We start from the raw sequence: 21,817 nt of genomic DNA, 5'->3' as shown, positions 1-21,817 counted from the left end.
GTCCCACATACCCTGCAGGGGCTGAGCTAAAACCCGGAGCCTAAACTCTGTAGAGCACCCGTCGAGGGTTTGTTATAATGAACACTGCCGGGTAGTGTTTCCGGTTCAAGATGGCTACGACCTTGTGCAGCAGGGCTGTGCAGAAATTGGGTATGTATAAACTTAAGATGTAGCGTTTTAACAGTTCGGAGTTGCTAGCGGTTAACTCAAGTTAATAAGTTTACATAAGGTATTGCACAGGGTATGACAGCTGAAGAAATAAGCGCAGCTAACTGTACAGTTATTGAAACAAATGTGGTGTTTGGACTAATGAAACGGCAGGTTTATTGACTGGGTAGTGTACTGCTGTCTTTAGTGGCGTTGGTATTGTTTTTATTATTTTATTTATTTTTTTTAACAGTAACGTTTTGTGTCGTTGTCTTCACCTGTGTTCCACCTTTAAACCATAACGGTTCGCTGTTATCTTTTTTTCATTTTTAATACAACAAAACACTGATTGTGTTGCTCTCACAGACAGGTTATGGTATTCAGTGGTGTAGAGTACCCCCATTCCATAGCAGTTTGATCCTTTCCTGGTTTTCCGATGAGTTTGAAAAGACACACCCGAGCTTGTTACCTGTACCTAAATCAAAGTCCTGGTTAAACCTGGATTGGGTGAAACTGCTAAGCAATGAGTCTTATTTCCATCCCTGTAGTATAACAATCGCATTCATCCTGCGCTTGTAGTACCTTTATCACTTGACTTTTAGACATCTATAAAAGCCATTTTAAAAGATTTTAATTTGTTTGTTCCAATTGTTATAGTTACCCTGAATATATGATGTATTGGTTATAATTGCTTTATGTTGTTGTCAGAATTGCCCTCCAAATAAGTGCTTGCATCGCTAACACTGAAGAAATAGATCCTAAATATTATTATTATTAATAATAATTAGTCATTTAACATCCAAAGTGACTTAGAGAGTAGGGGGTGAACTATGCATCACAGCTGCTGCTGCAGAGTCACTTCCAATAGGACCTTGTTTGTCTCATCCGAAGCACGGAGCACAAGGAGGTTTAATGACTTGTTCAGGGTCACACACAGTGAGTCAGTGGCTGATCTGGGATTTGAACCTGGAACCTCCTGGTAACAAGCCCCTTTCTTTAACCACTGGACCACCAAGCCTCCTAATGATCAGCTTTTTTTGTTGTTCCCTACCCCGCTGCAGGCTGGCTGCCCTGCACTCAGAGCGTGCGCCACGGCTCCAAGTCTGTCACACGACATCGCAAGCCTGTGCACTTCCTTAAGCAGAAACTGATGGCATTGACACAGTACATTCCTCCCCAGCCTGCTGTTTCTGAGAGGTGCATCATCCCCCCAAGCAAACAAGTCCAGGAGGTAACTAAAAAAAAAAAAAAAAAAAAAAAAAAAACATGTCTATATGTTAAAAATGGATGTGCAAAGTGATCTTTGCTGGGGACTGTTTATCCTCATTGCGCTACAGCGCACCCTGCTGGTCAGGTGCCCAGTGAGCTCAGAGCGGACACCTGCAGTGTTGGCCTTTGTCCTCCAGAGGCCAGTAGCTAGCTGACATCCACTCTCGAATTCCTGGGTGTGGAAGAGGAAGCTGGCTCGGTTGTGGGATCAGAGGACGCCCGCTGAACCTTCAGATCTCCTGAGCTGCTGTGTGGGGGAATTGGTGTGTAATTGGACATTCCTTGTTTGTTTCTGTCTCCAGGAAAGCGGTCTAACAAGGCTGCTGAAGAGGGAAGTGGAGGCGTTGTTCCGTGATAATAAAATGGTCGCCGTGTTCCAAAATAACGCCGTCACAGCCGAGGACATGCTGCAACTGAAACACCGGCTGATGAAACACGGCATCGCGGTGAAGTTCTACCCAAACCAGGTACGCCACCGCGCGCCCAGCGCTCCTGTCCGCACGCATTCACACAGTCGCGGTATATTGCCTACCAAGTGCCTGATCTTGCAAACACTGCGTTGTGATTGATTGTTTACAAAGAAACGCCAGTCTGTCAGTCAAGTGCAATTATTTTGTGATGAACAAACTAAAACGATCAAAATGGCGTCTTATCTTTCTCTGTCCCACTGGGCTTTGACTAACTTTGTTTATCGCTTTGACCTTCTTAAGAGTAGATTCATGTTTTGCAGCCTGTTATTTTCTGGTTATGGGACTTATAGAGGATCTGGTACTGGGCCCCATCCTGTTACAGATCCTCTGTGTATCCTCTTCTGGATAGCAGTTTGATCCATTCCTGGTTTTAGTATGAGTTTAATAAGACACACACATCTGAGCTTGTTACCAACACACTGGGGCTAATCACGCTCATAGTAAAACCTGGAATGGGTGAAACTGCTATGCAGCAGGAGTCTTATTCCCATCCCTGTGGATGTCATGCCTGCACTGAATCTCTGATGCCTCCTTGAAGCTGAACCAAAGTTTTGGTTTGTGGTTTCGCTGCAGGTGGCCAGGTCCTACCTGTCGGACTCCAAGTACTCGAACCTGCTTCCCCTCTTCATCGGACAGAACATTTTGCTGGTGAGCAGGGAGCCCAAAGTGAAGGAGATGCTGCAGACTCTGAGGACCATGCCCCATATCATCCTGCTAGGTAAGCGGGATCACAAGCGTCTATATCCCGAATATTTCCTGTATCGTACAGTGCCCTGTGTTATAGTCTACAAAAGTGTGTGATTTATTGCTTGCATCTGGTTGTAGATTATGGGGTTTTCGGATATGTGTTTGACTGCCCCCTCTCCCTCTCCAGGGGCCTGTGTTGAAGACGCTCTGCTGAGCAGACAGGGGGTCTTAAACTACTCCAAGCTGCCATCACTGGCCGTCATCCAAGGGGAAGTGGTGGGTGGGCTCTCGCTGATGACATCACAGACCGCCTCCCTCCTGCAGCATCACCCCCTGCAGCTCTCCAGGCTGCTGCAGCAGTACGTGAAGCAGCAGAGTGAGGGGGATGGCGGGGAGACTGAGGGAGCAGAGGCACAATAGAGACAGGGACTCAACTGATCGACCACCAGCCCCCTACTCGTCCCTCAAATCCGCCGTTTATTACGCTTGAGTGACCTCCCCTCGATGGCAAATCAGGCCTGGCAATAAGGCTTCTGTTGCATTGCAGTTTCACCCATTCCAGATTTTACTACCAGCTTGTATAGGCAACACGCTCAGGTATGTCAAATAATGATAACTCCTGCAACGCCTTCATCTCAAACCCATACTGCTACAGATCCTTCTGTGCACGGATGGAAGTAAGACTCCCATTGCATAGCAGTTTGATCCATGCCTGGTTGTTCTTTGAGTTTAATAAGACACCTGAGCTTGTTGCCTATATGCTGGGGCTAATCAAGCACATAGTAAAACGAGGAATGACTCAAACTGCTATGCAATTGGGGTCTTATTTCAGATATTCATTTTGTGCACAAGCAAAATGACTGAAGTCCTGGCAGCACATGATGTTGTAAAATCTGTATTAAAATCAAAAATTGGCAATAAATCACACTTGTCCATCTCTTCTTTGAAATAAAGGTGGTTTATAACAGCATGTACCAGTATGAACCTGGGTTGTATTCACAAACCAGCAGCGTGCCGGAAAAGGCATACATGGCATTTTTATCAACACTGTTCCAACTGTTTGCTGTTCCTTATATTGCACACCTCCTATGCGGACTGATAAAAACAAATAATAACTCTATAGTCTTCATTTTTTTTATTTATTTATATATTTATTATTCAATGAAACATAAATTTAGTATGTGTCCAAAACTACTTAAAAAAATAAAAAATAATAATAATAATAATAAATCTTCAATTTTCAATAATCCAAGCTTGAAAGGGTTATTTATTGATGCGACCTGATCTATCTCTTAATGTCAAAGCGTGCATGCATATTATTGACGATATTATTACAAATGTTTTAAAATGTAAATTATTAAATGTTACCCACTAAAATCAAATTGCGCGCGATGGTTAAATCCATAATTAAATGGGATTGATTAAAGGTGGTCAGCTCCTCGTACAGTTCAGATTACTGGATAGCAATGCTGTATTCTCACAATGATAGCGGGATGCAGTAAATAAACGTAAACACCATTATGGTACAATTGTGGAGGTTTATAATTTGTTCAGTGGCTAACAATTCATCAATACAGTCCAGCAATGCTTTCTTCGTTACAAGTAAACAGACACGACTGCGGTTAGCTCCTCCCAGCCCTAGGTGGCAGTAGTTTACAGAGTCAATGACTCATCTTTGGGGCCAGAGGTGTCTGCATTCGAATCTCTATGGCTGGAGTGGGGCTTGCAGTGACGTCATCACGCCTGCCAGCTGTAAGCATTATCCAGGAAACGGCAATCGCAGAGGTCGGATATTTAGCCCAGGTAAGGGGATTGTATATAATATTTCATAAAAAACTGCTGTTATCACCGAATATATGCTGGGGTGTTTCTGGTGCGCTTGTAGATCGCAGTTACGGCACTTCTTTTTTTACAAAAAGGTGTCCTGAGTGGTACCGTTTTGTTAATTTTATGCAGAATATACATAACCAGTTAATTAGTGCGCTTGCTCGCTACCTGTCAAAGGGCGATAGTCGACTTTAATTATTTTTGGGGTGATTAGAAGGGATTTGACCGTACCTATTTAAAGCTTAAAGGAATATTTTTTGGTGTAAATAATATAGACTGCATGTTACAACAACAGATATGTTGGCGGTAGTTTCCTCTGTCTCTTTTTTTCATGACTTTTCAGTAACGGATAAATAAGTTATCAATAGTATAGTGTTTGGTATTTTTATAGCAGACGTTCAGCGTTCCGACACGTGCTTACCCAACAAAAAATCATATCAATTGCAGGTGCCGGTACCGTCAAAGTACAGTATAATAATACAATACAGTACAATTCACATTACTATAGCAAGGATCCCAAAGCGCTTCATACACAAACAAAACAACTAAACCGGTACATAAAAAAAAAAAAAAACAGTCCTAAACGAAATCTAATAAAAACCGAATATCATTCTCAATGCAGCGTCACGTGTTTTTGTAGTTTCTCCCTGTGACTTGGTGAAGTTGCTGCTTCTCAATGTTGATTTGTAAGCGGACCTGTCCAGAAGGTGTATGCACTGTAGGGCTGGTGAATTTCATTTGCTGTGCACATGGAGAGCTGTTTGTGGGGGGAGTTTAAAAATCGGAAAACTCAAAGACTTTGCCTATTGAATGAGGCTCAGGCAAACAAATGCACTCCCGTCAGAATTTGCAAAGCCTTGCCAAATGAATTCCTGCTGTACATAGAAACGCAGGGATGGCAACAAGACTCCTGTTGCATAGCGGTTTCAGCCATTCCAGTTTTTACTACAAGCTTGAATAGCCAAGCTGTGTCTTATTAAACTCTTAGGAAAACCAGGATTGGATCAAACTGTCGTGCAATGGGAGTCTTATTTCCATCCTTTTGCTGTTCCATAGTAAATATACCATTCCCACCTCCTTGTCCTTTCTGTACTAAATCTACACTCCCACAAGGTACTGGAGTTTGAGCAGCAAGCTTCACCCTCACCGCTGTACACCTGTTAGTCTGTAACTCTACACTCCACAAACATCAACAATCCTAGCCCTACTGCAACAGAACGAGGTTATGAATGTCAACTACAAGCTGTGCTCTAAGCTCAGGCTAAGTAAAAAAAAAATACAAAAAAAAACTCTGTTTGTTACCGATAACATTTTAAATGTGTGGATGGAAATACAAGACTCCCATTGCACAACAGTTTGATCCGTGCCTGGATTCACAATGGGTTTAATAAGCCAGCCATGAGCCTTGGACTTGTGAACTCTTGTATGCAAAGCATCAGTAAAAGGGTGTGTATTTTAATAGCATGCGAGTGTTTCGCTGTGCTGTGCGACCAGTGGGCTGCGTTGAGGAGAAATTTGCTTCTGCTGACTTAACACACGTTTGCATTTTAATGGCACTGTCGGATACCTCTTAAGTCTTACTCTGTCACAGTAGTGTTCAGAAGTTTGGAAAATGATTCACAGCAAGACTAGAGGTGGAGATTGTATTGCCCATGTCTCCTCACTCAGACCCCTTACTTACTAAACACCCGAGTATCTCTGAATAGTGTCTCCTCTTTAAAGATATGCTCAGTATTTTAATGAGCAAGATGAAAGGTCCCCTGAAATGTTCCCTTTTTTCTAGGAAAGCAGCACTGCTGGGGAAGGGGAGTTTGTTGTCGGATAACTTCACTCAGACTACTTGCTCGCTAAATATCTTGGTATCCCTGGATAGATAATCATCTCCTCTTTAAAAAAAAAAACATGCAAAGGATTTTAATGAGCAACCCGTCTCACAAGTTCAGTGGGCAAATAGGTAATCCAATCCCGCCTCTAGTCAGGCATCTGAGCACCGCTATAGATACCACCCACAGCAAAAGAACATTTATGTTAGCTGATGTTTTCAACATGGCCCTACAAGGTCCTTTCAGAAACGTATATAAAAAAAAAAAAGTTTATGCAAAAAAATAAAAATAAATGACTGATATTTTGGAGTTGTTGGTAGTACATTTTTTTCTTCCTAATTAAATAAAATAAGACAGGGTTGTTTGTGCTGTACTTTTTTTTGTCTTATTGGCCTGCTTGAATGTGCCGGTACAGTTAATCATAAGACTTCCTTTCTTAGCTCTTTGTCCTGGTGTGGGGTTTTTTTTTTTTTTTTTGGTTGTACTTTAACAGCGTTTTTATTATTGGAATTTTATAAACTTCTGTGGTTGCAGGAAATGACAACTTTGTTGTGTGTGTGTGTGTTTTTTTTTTTTTTTTTTTGGAATTGGTAGCCATGCAACGACTCAAGAGCTTTGTTATGCAGGTGAGCTGATTTTACTGTAGACAAAGGCTGGGGGCATTTTTACAAACTAGTATCTCTCACTACCTGAGACATTGACAATGTGGTGATCCAAGACAGGAACACTGCCTTTCTCTAAGGTGGGTGAGGGAGGGAGGGAGCAGTTCAGTCTCCATGCCTCAAGCCTGCCCTGGACTGGAGGGAGCACCCTTTCTCTTAGCAGGGTGAGAGTGTGGTGTGGTGGTCATTTCGTGATGCAAAGCCAAGATCACAAAACCCATCAACCCACAGAGAAATCAAACTCCTGTAGTATCCATGAACAAGATCATCAACTTTGATATTGGCTGCAATGCTCTGCAGCTGAGTCACACTCCATTGAGCAGGTCTGGGAGGGTCCCTGCATGCAAACTCATCCTGCTGCATAGTTTCATTGCACAGCCTTATTTGTTTATTTAGCAGACTCCTTTATCCAAGGCGACTTACAGAGACTAGGGTGTGTGAACTATGCATCAGCTGCAGAGTCACTTACAATTACATCTCACCCAAAAGACAGAGCACAAGGAGGTTAAGTGGCTTGCTCAGAGTCTGTGTTTGAACCGGGGACGTCCTGGTTACAAGCCCTTTTCTTTAACCACCAGACCACACAGCCTCCTACAGGGGGGTGGGAAACAGGGCTCCAGTCATTTATGCTTTTGTGCTGTGATTTGGAAGGAATGTTAAGAACTATTTTGAACACAATACGGTTGGTATAAACTGAAGAAGCCGTGTATTCTGAGTGGTTCTGGCGCACCCATATTGTTATCATTTCTCGAAATCTGCCTTTAACTGGCTTGGAACTTGTCTGCAGAACCCTAAGCCCTAGGTACTGAACAGACTTCCTGTGACAAGGTGACCTTTCAACTCTGCTAGCCCTGTCTGCTGTACGCATATGGAGAGAGAGAGTTACATTGGCATGTGATTTGAATGGAATGAGGGAGCTTCAGGCCAGGTAAAAGCCAATTTAACCTATTGAAGTCTGTTGCATAGTGGTTTGATCTATTCCTGGTTTTCCAGTGAGTTTAATGGGACACACCTGAACTTGTACACTGGGGCTGATCAAGCAGCTGCTATTAAAATCCGGAATGGGTGAAACTGCGATGCAATAGGAGTCTTATTTCCAGCACAAAAAATGTAAGCAATGGATGGCCTCACCTTATATGACCTTTTTAATTCTGAAATTAAAAAGGATGACTTTAATTTTTCTTGTTGGGGAGTCCGGTTGACTAACTCTGCAGCTGATGCATAGTTTACACACCCTAGTCTCTGTAAGTCGCCTTGGATAAAGGCGTCTGCTAAATAAACAAATAATAAAAAAAGAACTTTAATAAATAGCTACAGCATTACGTCTTCCGCCCTCTTCAGATAGCATGGTAAAAATAGCCAAGTAGACTCATCCTGTTTAAGTTATATGGCAGTGTTTGTGGGTGGCTGGCTGGGGCGTATTCAAATCCAAAGCAGACAGCATGTCATATTTTTGTAAAGTGTTTAAAATGCAGGTGAGGCTGTTGATTCTAGAAATGGGACCTTTACCCAGGGCTGGCGTTCTAGAATAGAAACATCTATAAATATATTAACTAATTAGAATTATGATTTGAAATAGATCTGCTTAGATTTCCTCTAACTTTTCTTGGCTTTGCTAAAAATTGTAAGCTTGATTTCTAAAACCAGGAAGATTAGGGGGAGGTGTGTTTTGCAGGTGGGAGAATTTTGCATGTATTTTCACTATCATTGCATCCCATCTCTGTGCTCATCGTGTTCATCTGCCTGACAGCTACTGTACAGTAAATACACACACACACACACACACACACACACACACACACACACACTTGTAGTAGATTTTAGTAGATTTTAGCACGTTTTCATACAGTAAACTTCAAATTTCATAGCAATGCCAGTCCCTGTGTTTTTAAGTGAATCTCTTATGTAAGTCAATGATTCTGTGTTTAAGCAGCTTACTGGTATTAGTAGACATTAAGTACATGTACCCCCCCCCCCAGCCTTCATTATAACACGCTGTATGAAAACCCTGAGACACAGGCGGGGGAATGGGACCCTCGTTGAAACACCTGCACTATGTAGCACACACTACATACACACTGGGTCTCTCTCTCTCTCTCTTTCTCTAGTACAGTGCCCCGTGACCTAATTAAGCCCCAAGGCTACCCTAGCATTAACACCCCATGCATATCGACTATGTCTATCCAAAACGGATCAAGAGAATATTTCAGCCATTTCAGTGAAGGCTTGTCACTGTTCCATTCCTCAGTCTGACTCTATTAATAGTGCACAGCGCCGCGTGGTATCATGTTGTGTTTAAGCTCAATAAAGAGCTTAGGGATACGTGTGCCAGAGTGTAACAGTAAACTCATCTCACAGTACAGGGCAGGGATGGAAATAAGACTCTGTGCTGCTTAGCAGCCAGTGTGTGACCCAGTCAGGGGTTTGAAGCAGTATCTGATTACTTAGTCACCTCTTGAAAATAATAGGGCTAAACTAACACAGAGGTTAACGCAGACAGGTCAGTGCTGTGCCTGTGCAGTGCAGTGGGAATTTAATAAGAACTAAACGTGTTTCTCTGCAGATTTCACTATGACGCTCAGAGGGGACTCCCTTCCTGTTTTCTGACTCCTCTACACCCTGGATTGCTACAGACAGGCGGGCAGCTGTGAGGACACCAATCGGGGATGAGCTCCACAGAGAAGGCCCCGCCCCCTCGCCACAAGCCGCCGCCCCCCTCGCGGAGCAACAGCACCGCCTCCTCCCGACACCTGGGCACGAGGCAGGTAAGCTGGGAGATGCACCCCATGTCTGAACTGTGTGCTGTGACACAGAAATATTTATCAGCCGGTACTCAATACATTTTTTCATTTAACACAGGAGTTCTCAAACCCAGTCCTGGGGACACCCTGTGTCTGCTGGTTTTCATTCCAACTGAGCTCTCAGTTACTTAACTAAACCCTTAATTGAACTAATAATTTGCTTGCTTGTAAGGCTAATCAAATAGCAGATTGTGTTTATCAACAAGGCGGTGTGGCCAGCTTTGCAAAACAAGGATTCGAATCTAATGAGCGATCGCTGATGTCAGAGAGGAGTTCATTGACTGCTTTCCTCTCCGCAGAGCTCGAGGAACTGGGAGGTGATGGAGGATCCGCAGAACGAGATTGGTGGAGGCGAAGGGGGAGGGCGGGACTTGGCACAGCCCGATAAGCAGGAAGGGTACCTGCTGAAAAAGAGGAAGTGGCCCCTTAAGGGATGGCACAAGGTACAAAAAAATATATATATACTGTATATATAAAATAAACAAATACATTTAAAAAGAGCCATTTATGTATCTAATTATAGTTTAATAATAATAATAATAATAATAATAATAATAATAATAATAATTCCAATAGCAAATTGCTAATCGGGTATGAATGGTATATGAATTAAAACTTGAATGGCCTCTAACGCTCTGCCCGGTGTCTTTCAGAGGTATTTTGTGCTGGACAGCGGGATTCTCAAATACGCCAAGACTCAGCAAGATGTAAGTAAGAACCGCTAGCTTTGAATCATGAGCAGCGATTCGTTCTGACCAGCGAGTGCAAGCAGATACCCTAGCTTCTTCCCTGGCCTGCATCGGAAATGGTTGTTTTGTGGAGTTTGTGAACACTGACGCCCTCTGCTGATCATTCAGCGCGTGGTTTGGAGCCAGGGATGAGAGTATAACTCCACTAGCAGGGACTTAACATAGTCTAGCCCCCACTGCCTGCCGCACTGCAGCCCAGCGCTTTCTTTAACCACTGAGCTACTGAAACCCACTGCCTTCCCCACTGCAGCCCAGCGCTTTCTCTAACACCACTACCTTCCACACTGCAGCCCTGCATTCAAACCACTGCTGGGACACACGCCTGCATCATTCCCAGCAGTTGTGACTGGAAGTCTGATGGCTCTGGTGTGAGTCTCCTCTTCCTTCTACTTGCAGATCAGTAAGGGGAAGCTCCGCGGCTCGATCAACGTCAGTCTGTCTGTCATGTCCGTCAACAAGAAATCCAAACGCATTGATCTGGATGCTGAAGACAACTTGTATCACCTCAAGGTACCCGGGAAATTCTGGTGGCTCTGTGTTACACCAAAAAAAAAAAATGTTGGGGTCTCGCCAACCTAGATTTAAATACTGCCTTTCAATCGCTAGACTGGACCCTCTCTGGCATTTTGCATATTTTAATTTCACTAAAGAGACACTATTAGATTTTCATAAACTTGGTAAGGATGGAAATAAGACTCCTATTGCGTAGCAGTTTCACCCATTCCAGGTTTTACTACGAGCGTGATTAGCCACAGTGTGTAGGTTCAAGCTCAAGGTATATAGTGTGTCTTATTAAACCTGTAGCAAAACCAGGAATGGACCAAACTGCAATGTCTTATTTCCGTCCCTGCTTGGTAACGGATAAGAATGCTGTAGGGGGGAGATGATGTGAGCATCTGTTCGTTCTTGCGATTCCATCGGTAACTTCAAAAAGGCCAATTGAAATTTAAGGTGAAAAAAAACTGACGTAATGCATTCTTAGACACGCAGCACCCTGAAGGCACCAGCGGAAACAGTTTACTTGCTGTTAGAAGTTTTGATTGAGTGTTTTGAAGTTTGGGACGTGGTGAAGTGTAACAATGTGTTGTTTTTTTGGGGGGTTTCCCGCAGGGGAAGTCTCAGGAAGTGTTCTCTGCCTGGGTCTCTCGTCTCCGCGCTCATCGGATCTTTCGCAAGAGCGACTTGGCCCGGCTGCAGAATGGGATGCTCACATCGCTGTCTGCCCTTGAACCCCTGCCCAGCAATGGAGCTCTGCTGGGTCTGGTGAGCACTGCCTGTTTATTTGTTGATATTTTTTGGCGAATAAAAATATTGTTTTAGAAAATACGTGTTTATACAGAAATCAAATTCATTAGTTTATGTTATACATCATGGCTATAACTTATTTACATATAATACAACTGCCCATAGTAATGTAACGCCATATCTCACTGATTAAATCCTTTGGCCATTCCCTTATTCCTCTTTATATAAGTTAAATATATATGGACCCACCCCTAGCAGTTAGAATATGGGCAGCAGTGTGTATGTAATGTAAAAATAAAAATAATGCGATATCTTGTAACAACTGTAAGTCGCCCTGGATAAGGGCGTCTGCTAAGAAATAAATAATAATAATATATATATATATATATATATGGTTTTTGACCATCATATTTTAACAAATAGTGATCTAAATACTGCTTTTTAATTCTACATTTAATTCTCTCTCTCAGATCTCTCAGATCCAGCCCCACAATCCCTTGCATCTAAGCCCCGAGTCTGGCCCCCTGCACAGTATCCCCTCCCTGGCTGTAGAGGTAGACAGTAAGGTGGCTGCCTGGCTGCAGCACACTGACGACATGCAGACGTGCTCCAGGGGTAAGCAGAGCTGGAAGAAACTCATTCAGAGAAGTACCTGATGTTATTTAACAGAACTTTTCACAAGTATTTCTCGGCACTAAAGCCATTCATTAGCGTGTTGATTTCAAAACCAGCTCTGTGCAATAGGTCTTATTTCCATCCTTGAGGTGATGTAGTTTCTCGTCTGAACCAGCTGTAGAAACCAGCTGTGTGTACTTGACAGATTGACTCTGAAGCCAATACTTTTAAGCTTTCAACAGGACGGGGAGCAGGCGACACAGTTGGAAGTGGAGAGACTTAGAAACGGAAAGGATAGAGACAGTTCTTCACACAGAGAGTGGTGAGGGTACGGAATGGGTCACCCAGGGATAGAGGCAGTTCACACAGAGAGTGGTGAGGGTACGGAATGGGTCACCCAGGGATAGAGGCAGTTCACACAGAGAGTGGTGAGGGTATGGAATGGGTCACTCAGCCGTGCTGTTGATGCTGAATCACCGGGAGCCTTTAGGGCTTGTTTGGCTACTAGAAATTCTAAATTCTAAACTCTAAATTCTCTTCGTCTGTTGTGCTGTTCCAGAGCTCTCCGAATGCCAGACAAACTTGACCGAGCTGTGGAGGCTGCTGCAGAGTCTGGAGCTGCTCCATCGAGTCGCCTCCGTCCCCCTCATCTGTGACAGCCAGGTAACCAGGGCAGGGGGAGGGAGAGAACCACACTCCCATTGCAGAGCAGTCTGAGACTGTCCAGTCGCAATCCCTGGAGGGGTATTCCACTCCAGGTTTAATGGGTAAAATGAGATAATGAACTATTTCAGCGTCTCGATGGGGGTTTTAATTGGTTCCATTAAACAATTTAGAACAGGGTTGGAACAAACTTTGGCCACCCCTGGGGTTAAAAACCTAGAACGACTCAGACAGCTGTGCAATGGGAGTGTCGTTCTCCAACACTCATGCATGTTACAGAAGTGTTCGGTGGCTGCCTCTGATGAAGTTGAGAGTGTATTTCTCATGCGGTCTTTGCTGTGTCATACAAAGAGTGCAAGAGAAAATACACTCAAATCTGCTTATGAACGTATGAAGTGATTACATCTAAATAAAAACAGACCAACAGCTGATATTAACGTAGTTGATCTGTTTATATAGAGCCAGCTGCGGTTTAAACGTTTTGAATGGTTTGTCATTGACATTCTGAGTGAGAGATCTGCGCTCTCAGCGACCATTATAAGCGCAGTTGCTGCTAATGTGACTTACAATGACTTAGAATTTCCATCCCTCCATCCCAGAATTTGGTGTCGGAGAGACCCAAGAAGGAGAAGCGATCGTCCAAGATCTGGTGCACCAAAAACTCTGCAAAGGAGGAAGCTGCAGGCACGGTGAGCTGCACTCGCTCGCACCCACCACCAGGGGGCAGGCTAGGGCCAGGGCTGTGTGAAGAGACAGTCAGACCAGTTAGAAATAGAGTCTTAATGGTACAGCGTGCTCCCTGTTTGTGTTTAAACATCTCACCTGTGTTTTTAAAGTTCTTGTATCTCACAATTACTTGCTGTAAACTCCCATTCGCTGCATGCCTCTCAAGAAATCTCCATTTCCAAGCCTTGCTTTCAGTTAGCGTTGCACTTCAGGGACGGGAATAAGACTCTCTTTGCAAAGCAGTTTGAGCCGTTCCTGGTTTGAGTTTAATCAGACACGCCTGAGCTTGTTACCGATCCACACTGCGGCTAATCAAGCTTGTATTAAAACCTGGAATGGGTGAAACTGCTTTGCAATAGGAGTCTTATTGACATCCCTGCATTTGCTAGGTCACCTGCAGGGTGAAAACTGTCCCCACCCCACCAACGGTACCTTTCCTGTCATTAACCAACCAGCTGCTTCCCCTATTGATTGACGTGCCTTCAGCCCAGTAACATTCGCTTTAACCTTTTAAGACACTGCTGATGTGAAAAGACCTAGGAAGAAGTGGAAGTATAACTGATCTTGTATTTAACCAGGCTGTCTCGTCCCGGCTCCATGCCTCAGACCCCAGCCTGCCTGACTGCCTGGACCCTCCCCTCCCCAGTGCCTTCTCCCTCCAGCCAGAGTCCAGCCAGCTCCAGCAGAACTTCTGCAGCCTGGCGCAGAAAGGTGAGCATGAATTGTCATTTGCTTTATAGCGGGTAGGAAAAAAATAGCATCCGACTCCTATGAGGTCATCATGCATTTGCGTCTTCCATATGTCCCCATGTATAGAAAGACTAGAGCAGTGTTGTGTCCGTCCTCATATAAGGTAGCTATGCATGAAAGGGTTCAACTGTAAAATACCTTAAAATATTGACTTAACTCAGAGCGAGAGAACTTCTGCAGCATAAGTCTTTGTTAATAATGATCTTAAAGGGTACATAAGGACCTTTTTATTTTATTGTGTTACATGATCCCATGTGTTGCTACAACTGTTTACGTAAAGTGAGTGTATTGTTTTAATTATTATTATTATTATTATTATTATTATTATTATTATTATTATTAATAATTTTTTTTTTTACATTTTGACCACTTTTTTTAACTACATTTCCCATCATCCTCCTGCTCACTGGTAAATCCATCTCAGTTACATATGTGAGCAGGAGGAGGATGGGAAATCTAGTTCTGAGAGGTCCATGCGGGTACATGGGAAGCCATCTTGAGGCAGTGGAATGCAATTTAAAAGTTTAAAAAAGTTGTCCAAAAAAAAATCACAGGGATGCATAGCGGTTTGATCCGTTCCAGGTTTTGCTATGATTTGGGCCGGCTGTATTAAAGTGATTCTTTGTTTGTCCCTCCCCCCTGTGACAGTCCACTCCTCCTTGAAAAGTGCCTTCGACTCCCTGTCTCTGGAGCGAGAACGCCTGCATCAGAGCTGGCTGCACCCCGAGCAGAGAGAGACCCCCGTCACACAGATAGCAAACCTGCGCAACGCCCTGTCAGAGGTAGGGACCCCCAGCAATTCCCCCTTTTCAATTCAACACCCCTTTTAAAAATACTGCTCCAGAGCACAGCTGTATTGGAATAAGACATCCATTTGCTTTTAACCCACTTTTAATAGCCCACCTCTTATCTTCTGTGTCTCCTTTGCAGGTCTCCTCTCAGAACATGGAGCTACAGACCCACCTGACCCGAATTCACTCACTGTCCACCTCATCGGACTCCACCATCGCGTCCTTTGTGTCTGTGAGCCAAGAGGAGGTACGCAGCCTTTATCATTACACCTAAACATTTAAATGATAGTTGAAACGGGTAAAATAAATAACATTAACTTAATCACCCATGGCTTCAGAACACAGTCAGAATTCTTGTTGTTAAAACTACAAGAAACAAAACTTAAGTAGACTGACGTTTTCAACAAGTTCCAGGGTTGGAAATAAGACTCCTGTTGCGTAGCAGTTATCACCCGTTCCAGGTTTTACTACAAGCTTGATTAGCCACAGAGTGTATGGGTAACAAGCTCAAGAGTGTCTTCTTAAACCAGGAATGGACTAATCTGCTATGCAATAGGGATTTACATCCCTGGGATCTGTGAAACCAACAGATCCTTCTAGTTTGTCTTAATGCTTGAACCAAAGTCATTGTATTTATCTTGCTCTTAATTGTATTATTACTTGTACTGTGATTCTTGAAATGTATTTGCTTACGATTGTAAGTCGCCCTGGATAAGGGCGTCTGCTAAGAAATAAATAATAATAATAATAATAATAATAATAATAATAATAAGCATGCTGAAGGCGGCAAAGATTGAAACATTAGTACATAATTGTTTATATCCTTGGTCAAACCCCAAATTGATCTTAATAAATTGTTAATTACCTCCAGTAATGCTTATGATCTTAGATCTTGGACTGTTCTGAGTTTCTTAGTCCCTAAAGTTTGTACGTATTTATTACAGTTTTGTAACATTAACTTAAATGCAGCTACGAGTTTGACTGAAGTGCTGCCCTTTTCTGCAGCAGGTCTCCCCTGGCGTCGGTGAGCGATCTCTAAAGCAGCAGGGCTCCAATGACAGCTCGGCGTCTCTGTCGGACTCCCAAGCCGAATTCTTCGACGCCTTCGAGGTCGTCGTCTGCGGCAGCTCCTCGGAGAACGACGCCTCCGACGCAGAGTCCTGCGTGAGCAACATGACCTACAGCAACTCCGAGGAGCAGCTGGACTGCAGGGAGGGAGCCGCGACCCTCAGGAAAGGTGAGCGGGAGGGAGGGGCCTGGGAGAGGGCGGGGCTTGGGAGAGGGAAGGAGGGAGGGGCCTGGGAGAGGAGGGAGGGGCCTGGGAGATGGGGGAGGGTCTTTGGAGAGATTGTTGGTCTCCGATTCTGTAAGTAATATTTTTCCATCACATGTATTCCGTTTACTGGTTCTCTCCATGTCTGTGTGCTTGGTCTATCGCGTGGTAAAAAGCAACTGTGTTCTATTCCACACTGCTGGTGCAGTTCACCCAACAAAACTCTGTAGCTGCATTACCAGCACCAGTACAAGTCTGACCTCTCCTCTCCCCTGCAGTGACTGTTCCCAGCGCTCCCAGTATCCCCAGCAGGGCTGCCCAGTACGCTGGCCGGCGGACCTGCCTCCCAGCCCCCGGCCCCAACACCAGCAACATCAGCCTGTGGAACATCATGCGCAACAACATTGGGAAGGATCTGTCCCGCGTCTCCATGCCGGTGCAGCTGAACGAGCCCCTGGGCACCCTGCAGAGACTGTGTGAGGAGCTGGAGTACTCTGAGCTGCTGGACGCTGCCAACCAGAGACAGGACCCCTTTGAGAGGATGGTACGATCACCCACCCCCCCTCCTCCCTGCGTTATTACCGCACCCTTGTTCTCAATCCCCTTTGTTTAACCCCACCATGCTCACCCCCGCGCCCCAATTTTCACCTGTTCTAACACCGCCCTCCGGTTATCCCTCTCTCGTCAACTTGCCCAACTCACCTTCCTGCCCCACATCAAACCCTTCAAATAAATATCTTCGGGTGGTTTAAGAACTGTAGTGATTTCTCGCTTATAAAATAAAGCGTTTTGCTTTTCGTTTCTGGCCTTTTGTTCCAGCACAGTTCTAAATTGTTTAATTTGACCGATTCCCTTTTGAAAGCCCCGATTTTTATTTTTTTATTCCAGCCTCTTGGATTATTAATTATTTTCTGTTTTTCTGAAGGTGTTCGTCGCTGCGTTCGCTATCTCGGCCTACGCCTCTGCGTATCACCGGTCCGGCAGTAAACCCTTCAACCCGGTTCTGGGGGAGACGTACGAGTGCGAGCGAGAGGATAAGGGCCTCCGCTTCATCAGCGAGCAGGTAACCGCATCCTGTCAGCCTCTGAACCACTTCCTGTTGGCGGTAAACATTTCCTTTTTTTTTTTTTTATTGAGAAAAACGTACCAGTGATAAAAAGCCGCCAAGCTCTTCTGTTGTTTTTGTGTCGCCGTAGTAACGTTCTGTCTGTCAGTAGGTCAGCCATCACCCTCCAATCTCTGTGTGTCAGGCTGAGTCTGACAACTTCATCTTCTGGCAAGGTAAGCCGCATTGTGCACTGAATTCGTGTGTATTCAAATACTGGTACAGTACTTTAGCCACTGTCTTTGTGGTCTCTGTTTTTGCTTTAGCTTGTTTCTTTATTCGTTTGCAGACGTCAGGTGGAAAAACAAATTCTGGGGGAAGTCGCTGGAGATCGTTCCAGTAGGGATGGTGAACGTCACTCTTACAAAGTGAGTTCAAACTGTGACGCCTCTTTTAAATATTTAGAGAAGTGCAGCGTGTGTGGCATGGTTGCGATAGGAACATATCATTGATCGATTCCCGGTTGAATCATGCGTTTACTTTGGTGACCCCATTTTCTTGAAAAACTCGATCTGGTATGTTTCTGTATTTGTACCTGTTGATTATCGAATGGGTTATTTAGACTAAATAGAGAAAACGCATTAAAGGTAGTTACGTTTTTTGTGTATTTGGAATTGGAATTGTAACGGAACCCGGGTCTGACGCGCGTGTGCTTGCAGGTTCGGGGACCACTACGAGTGGAACAAGGTGACCTCCTGCATTCACAACATCCTGAGCGGCCAGCGCTGGATCGAGCACTACGGGGAGGTGGTGATCCGAAACAACAGCAGCAGCATCTGCCAGTGCAAGATCACCTTCTGCAAGGTGAGAGGGGCTAGACAGAGAGAGGGGCGAGAACTGGGAATGAAGACACACCGATCTGGCAACCTGTGGCTGATCACAGCGCTGTTTCTTGAAGAACAATATTCAGACTAATGCTTTCATCAGTGTTAAGATATCGGATCAAGGCATTATTGGAGAAGTTTTGCGTACTGAATTAACTTTCTTGAAAGGAGAGGAAAATGTATGTAAATGGTACGAAATGAGAAACGGACACCTTCCAAATGCGAAGTTGTGCCATGTTACTTAGTTGTTTGGGTCTATTTTTTTGTCAAATTTAACAGGCATTTTAACCTCATTCCAAAAACAATAGGAGTTAAAGACTGGAGGAAACGCTTTGAAATACAATAGTTTCTTAAAGTCCCAAATTGATAGATCAGTGGGAAAGGGGTTTGGGATGTAACCAGAAGAACAAACCTAGTTGACAGAAGTCTTGGTTATTGCATCTCGTCGTACTGTTACCTGAAACGTTAATCCAAGCGAATTAACAGATGGATGAATCTCGCCTCCTCTCCTCCGCAGTCCAAGTACTGGGGCTCTAATATGAATGAGGTGCAGGGGGCTGTGCTGGACGAGGCTGGCACGGTGATCCATCGACTCGGGGGACGCTGGCACGAGGGCATCTACTGCGGGACCCCCCCCAAGACGCACTGCATCTGGAAACCAAGTAAGAGGGCGATTTCACAGGGGCAGGGGGCGGGCATCCCCTGAGAAATCGAACCTGGGACTCAATTACCACTTTACTGAACCTCTGCTACAAACCTAGAGGCTGCACGCAACTGTTGGAGAGGTGTCCATGCTGGAGTTTATTAAACCACTGAATAATTGTTGGAGATTATTGAAGCAGAATAATGATTTCCGGTATTTCATTCATCATCCATCGTGTAGCATAAATAACTAGTTTCTGTATGCAAGTGTGTACCAAGTTTGTTTCTGTATGTACATAGGCAGATGCACTTAGATTTGTGATGATACAGTAAACCCATTTTCACATCCCTTTAGAGAAACTGAGCAAAGATTGAGACAGCAAAGTGGGGTTCACTTTTATCAGGAGTTTATCGATGGTGAAATGGCATTAGAACGCTAATACCGTCTGCGAATGTGCCTCTTTTGCAGTGGAACTGGGAACGTAGTGCTAGCTTCATTACAATCATGTTTATTAACCAGGAGTCTTTGCTGGTTTACAGACCCCATGCCTGCCGACTTCGACCGCTATTACGGCTTCACACGGTACGCTTTGGAGCTGAACGAGCTGAACCCAGAGCTGAAGCTGCTGCTGCCGCCCACCGACACCCGGCTCCGACCCGACCAGAGGTACTGGCACCACACGCAGTACACACGCGACGCAAACCGCACACGCAACATGCACAGCAAACACAAACCATGCATGCAACACACACCAATATACATGCAAACCACACATGTAATACAACTGTGCATTAATAACTGCACTCCCACTTGAACATCGTAATACTAACGCTGTCAAGCGCAAGAAGAAACTCTGTGTCTTTTTTGACGGCACTGGTGTGGCGCCGCCCTGCTGGTGGGTTTGTGTGTGGCAGGTACCTGGAGGAGGGGAATGTGGAGGCCGCGGAGATGGAGAAGCAGCGGGTGGAGCAGCTCCAGCGAGAACGTCGCAAAGTCCTGGAGGAGAACGGACTGCCATACCAGCCACGCTTCTTCACGTGAGTCCCCCAGAGTATTTTTGCACGGCTATGCTTTGCCCATGCTTACAGTAGGCATTTACCAGACACTAGTTTGCCATGTTTTCTACCCCATACCTCTCTGTGCTTTACAATGCTTCCCCACGCTTGACCATGCTTCCACTGTGCTTTATTACACTTAGCTGTGCTTTTATTTTGCATGAATGCTGCTGTTATGTTCTTTACGTGATTACCTTGATGTTGGGTCTGCCCGACACTGATAATCATCATTGAAGTGCCCACGCTAGTGCCATGTCCAATAAAAGGCAGGTTGATGTTTCACCAGAGTTCTTATTAAGAATCTCTTACTTTGCAGCTAAATAATTGACAGCATTTCTGTGGTTTTTACTAATAATTGATTGCTGGCAATACATCCTTCAATAGATCTTCATTGTTTTATGCCAGACACAGACTAAAAACTGTGTAACACTTTAATTATTATTGCTCTTAATATTGTTAACAGGAGAACGGTGGACGTCAGTGGTAAGGAGTTATGGTTTAGCAACGGGACATACTGGAAAGTTAGGAAGGACCCGGGATTTTCAGAAATGGACAACGCTGTTCTGTGGTGACAGTGATCCACGCGATCGAGCCACAAGCACACAACCTCGGAACATTTCTACTCCCTCACAGGGGATGGACCAGTAGGAGATACCTACAGAAACCAGTCTGGAACTGGTGAAGAATAACTGTGTATTATAGCAAATATTATGAAATAATAACAATGTACTAAAAATATATAAAAAAAAGGAGCTATTACAAAATGTTTTAATATGTATCCTGTACAGCTGAATAGGGATTGCTGTAATAGGTTCTTAAGGGATGGGTGAAGGGGGGGGGGGGGGGGTCTACCAAATTGGCAATACTCAGTATTGTGTTTACTGTATGACTTAAATGTTCAAACCAAACAGATCTCGCACACCTGAATTTTTCTGGATTCATTTAGATTTGTGTGTGTGTGTGTGTGTGTGTGTGTTTTAAGGATACAGACAACGTTAATTAAGCACAAAGTTTTGACAAAAAATATCTGTGACGTCTATTTGTTAGGAAGTATTAGAGAAAACAAAAAATGAATCTATTAAGCAGACCCTTGTCTACCAGGCACTTCTTCCCTAAACCTTATACTTTTTTGGCGTTTTACAGGCTCCGATTCAATTGAAATTATAGCGCTGCTGTCCGTATGGCGGCATTAAAAAAAAAAAAAAACAAGCAATATAATTGATGTTCAGCTTTAATTTTATTAATCTGACATAACAATGTCATTCTCAATTCATCACGGTTTAGTATTTAAAATTACAAACTCAGTCTGGCTTGAATCGGGCTGTCATGGTTACAGCGGCATCCGTCTGGTGAATCCACGGTGCTGTTTAAGGATCTGTTTGGTTTGGGTTCAGGGTCAGTCACCCTTTTTTCTAATGCACTGACCCCTTATTGAAAGAGCCTGGTGTGTCCAGATCACACACACACACGCACACTACTTATTAACGTGACCCACCTTTACACTCCCAGGTCAAGAAAAAGCCATATTCATAAATACATGAACATGTTACTGGATGCAATTGTTGTAATTAAATAATGTATTTTCATATTTTACTGTCTGTTCCAAAGCATGTCTTTTTTATTTATATATATATATATATATATATATATATATATATATATATATATATATATATATATATATATATATAT

General features: G+C 44.0%; 2 protein-coding genes across 4 annotated transcripts; both read left to right on the top strand.

Moving 5' to 3' along the window:
• mrpl10 (mitochondrial ribosomal protein L10) lies at positions 1–3,495 on the top strand. The gene is made up of 5 exons (XM_034055822.3): positions 1–150; positions 1,209–1,378; positions 1,719–1,883; positions 2,460–2,604; positions 2,761–3,495. Exons 1-5 carry the CDS (start codon positions 111–113, stop codon positions 2,991–2,993), a joined length of 753 nt encoding a protein of 250 aa, XP_033911713.2. The 5' UTR covers positions 1–110; the 3' UTR covers positions 2,994–3,495.
• A 768-nt stretch (positions 3,496–4,263) lies between these two features.
• Positions 4,264–21,715, top strand: LOC117433230 (oxysterol-binding protein-related protein 7-like). 3 transcript variants are annotated; one of them, XM_034055314.3, is made up of 22 exons: positions 4,265–4,376; positions 9,449–9,650; positions 9,986–10,129; positions 10,340–10,393; positions 10,832–10,945; positions 11,546–11,698; positions 12,151–12,295; positions 12,855–12,958; positions 13,558–13,647; positions 14,263–14,395; positions 15,083–15,216; positions 15,365–15,472; positions 16,234–16,462; positions 16,777–17,042; positions 17,424–17,561; positions 17,716–17,779; positions 17,893–17,971; positions 18,263–18,407; positions 18,945–19,089; positions 19,610–19,736; positions 19,985–20,107; positions 20,589–21,715. In XM_034055314.3, the coding sequence occupies exons 2-22, from the start codon at positions 9,552–9,554 to the stop codon at positions 20,695–20,697; spliced, it is 2,703 nt and encodes a 900-aa protein (XP_033911205.3). In that variant the 5' UTR covers positions 4,265–4,376; positions 9,449–9,551; the 3' UTR covers positions 20,698–21,715. The 3 variants fall into 3 exon arrangements, with proteins under 3 accessions (XP_033911206.3, XP_033911205.3, XP_033911204.3); XM_034055313.3 differs by having other exon boundaries at positions 4,266–4,376; positions 16,231–16,462; XM_034055315.3 differs by lacking the exon at positions 19,985–20,107 and having other exon boundaries at positions 4,264–4,376; positions 16,231–16,462.
• Positions 21,716–21,817: the final 102 nt, after the last annotated feature.

The sequence above is a fragment of the Acipenser ruthenus genome, chromosome 33 (assembly GCF_902713425.1).
Source record: "Acipenser ruthenus chromosome 33, fAciRut3.2 maternal haplotype, whole genome shotgun sequence".
Lineage (NCBI taxonomy): Eukaryota > Metazoa > Chordata > Actinopteri > Acipenseriformes > Acipenseridae > Acipenser > Acipenser ruthenus.
Note: the sequence above shows the minus strand (reverse complement) of the source record. Positions and strands in the feature narration are given on the sequence as shown.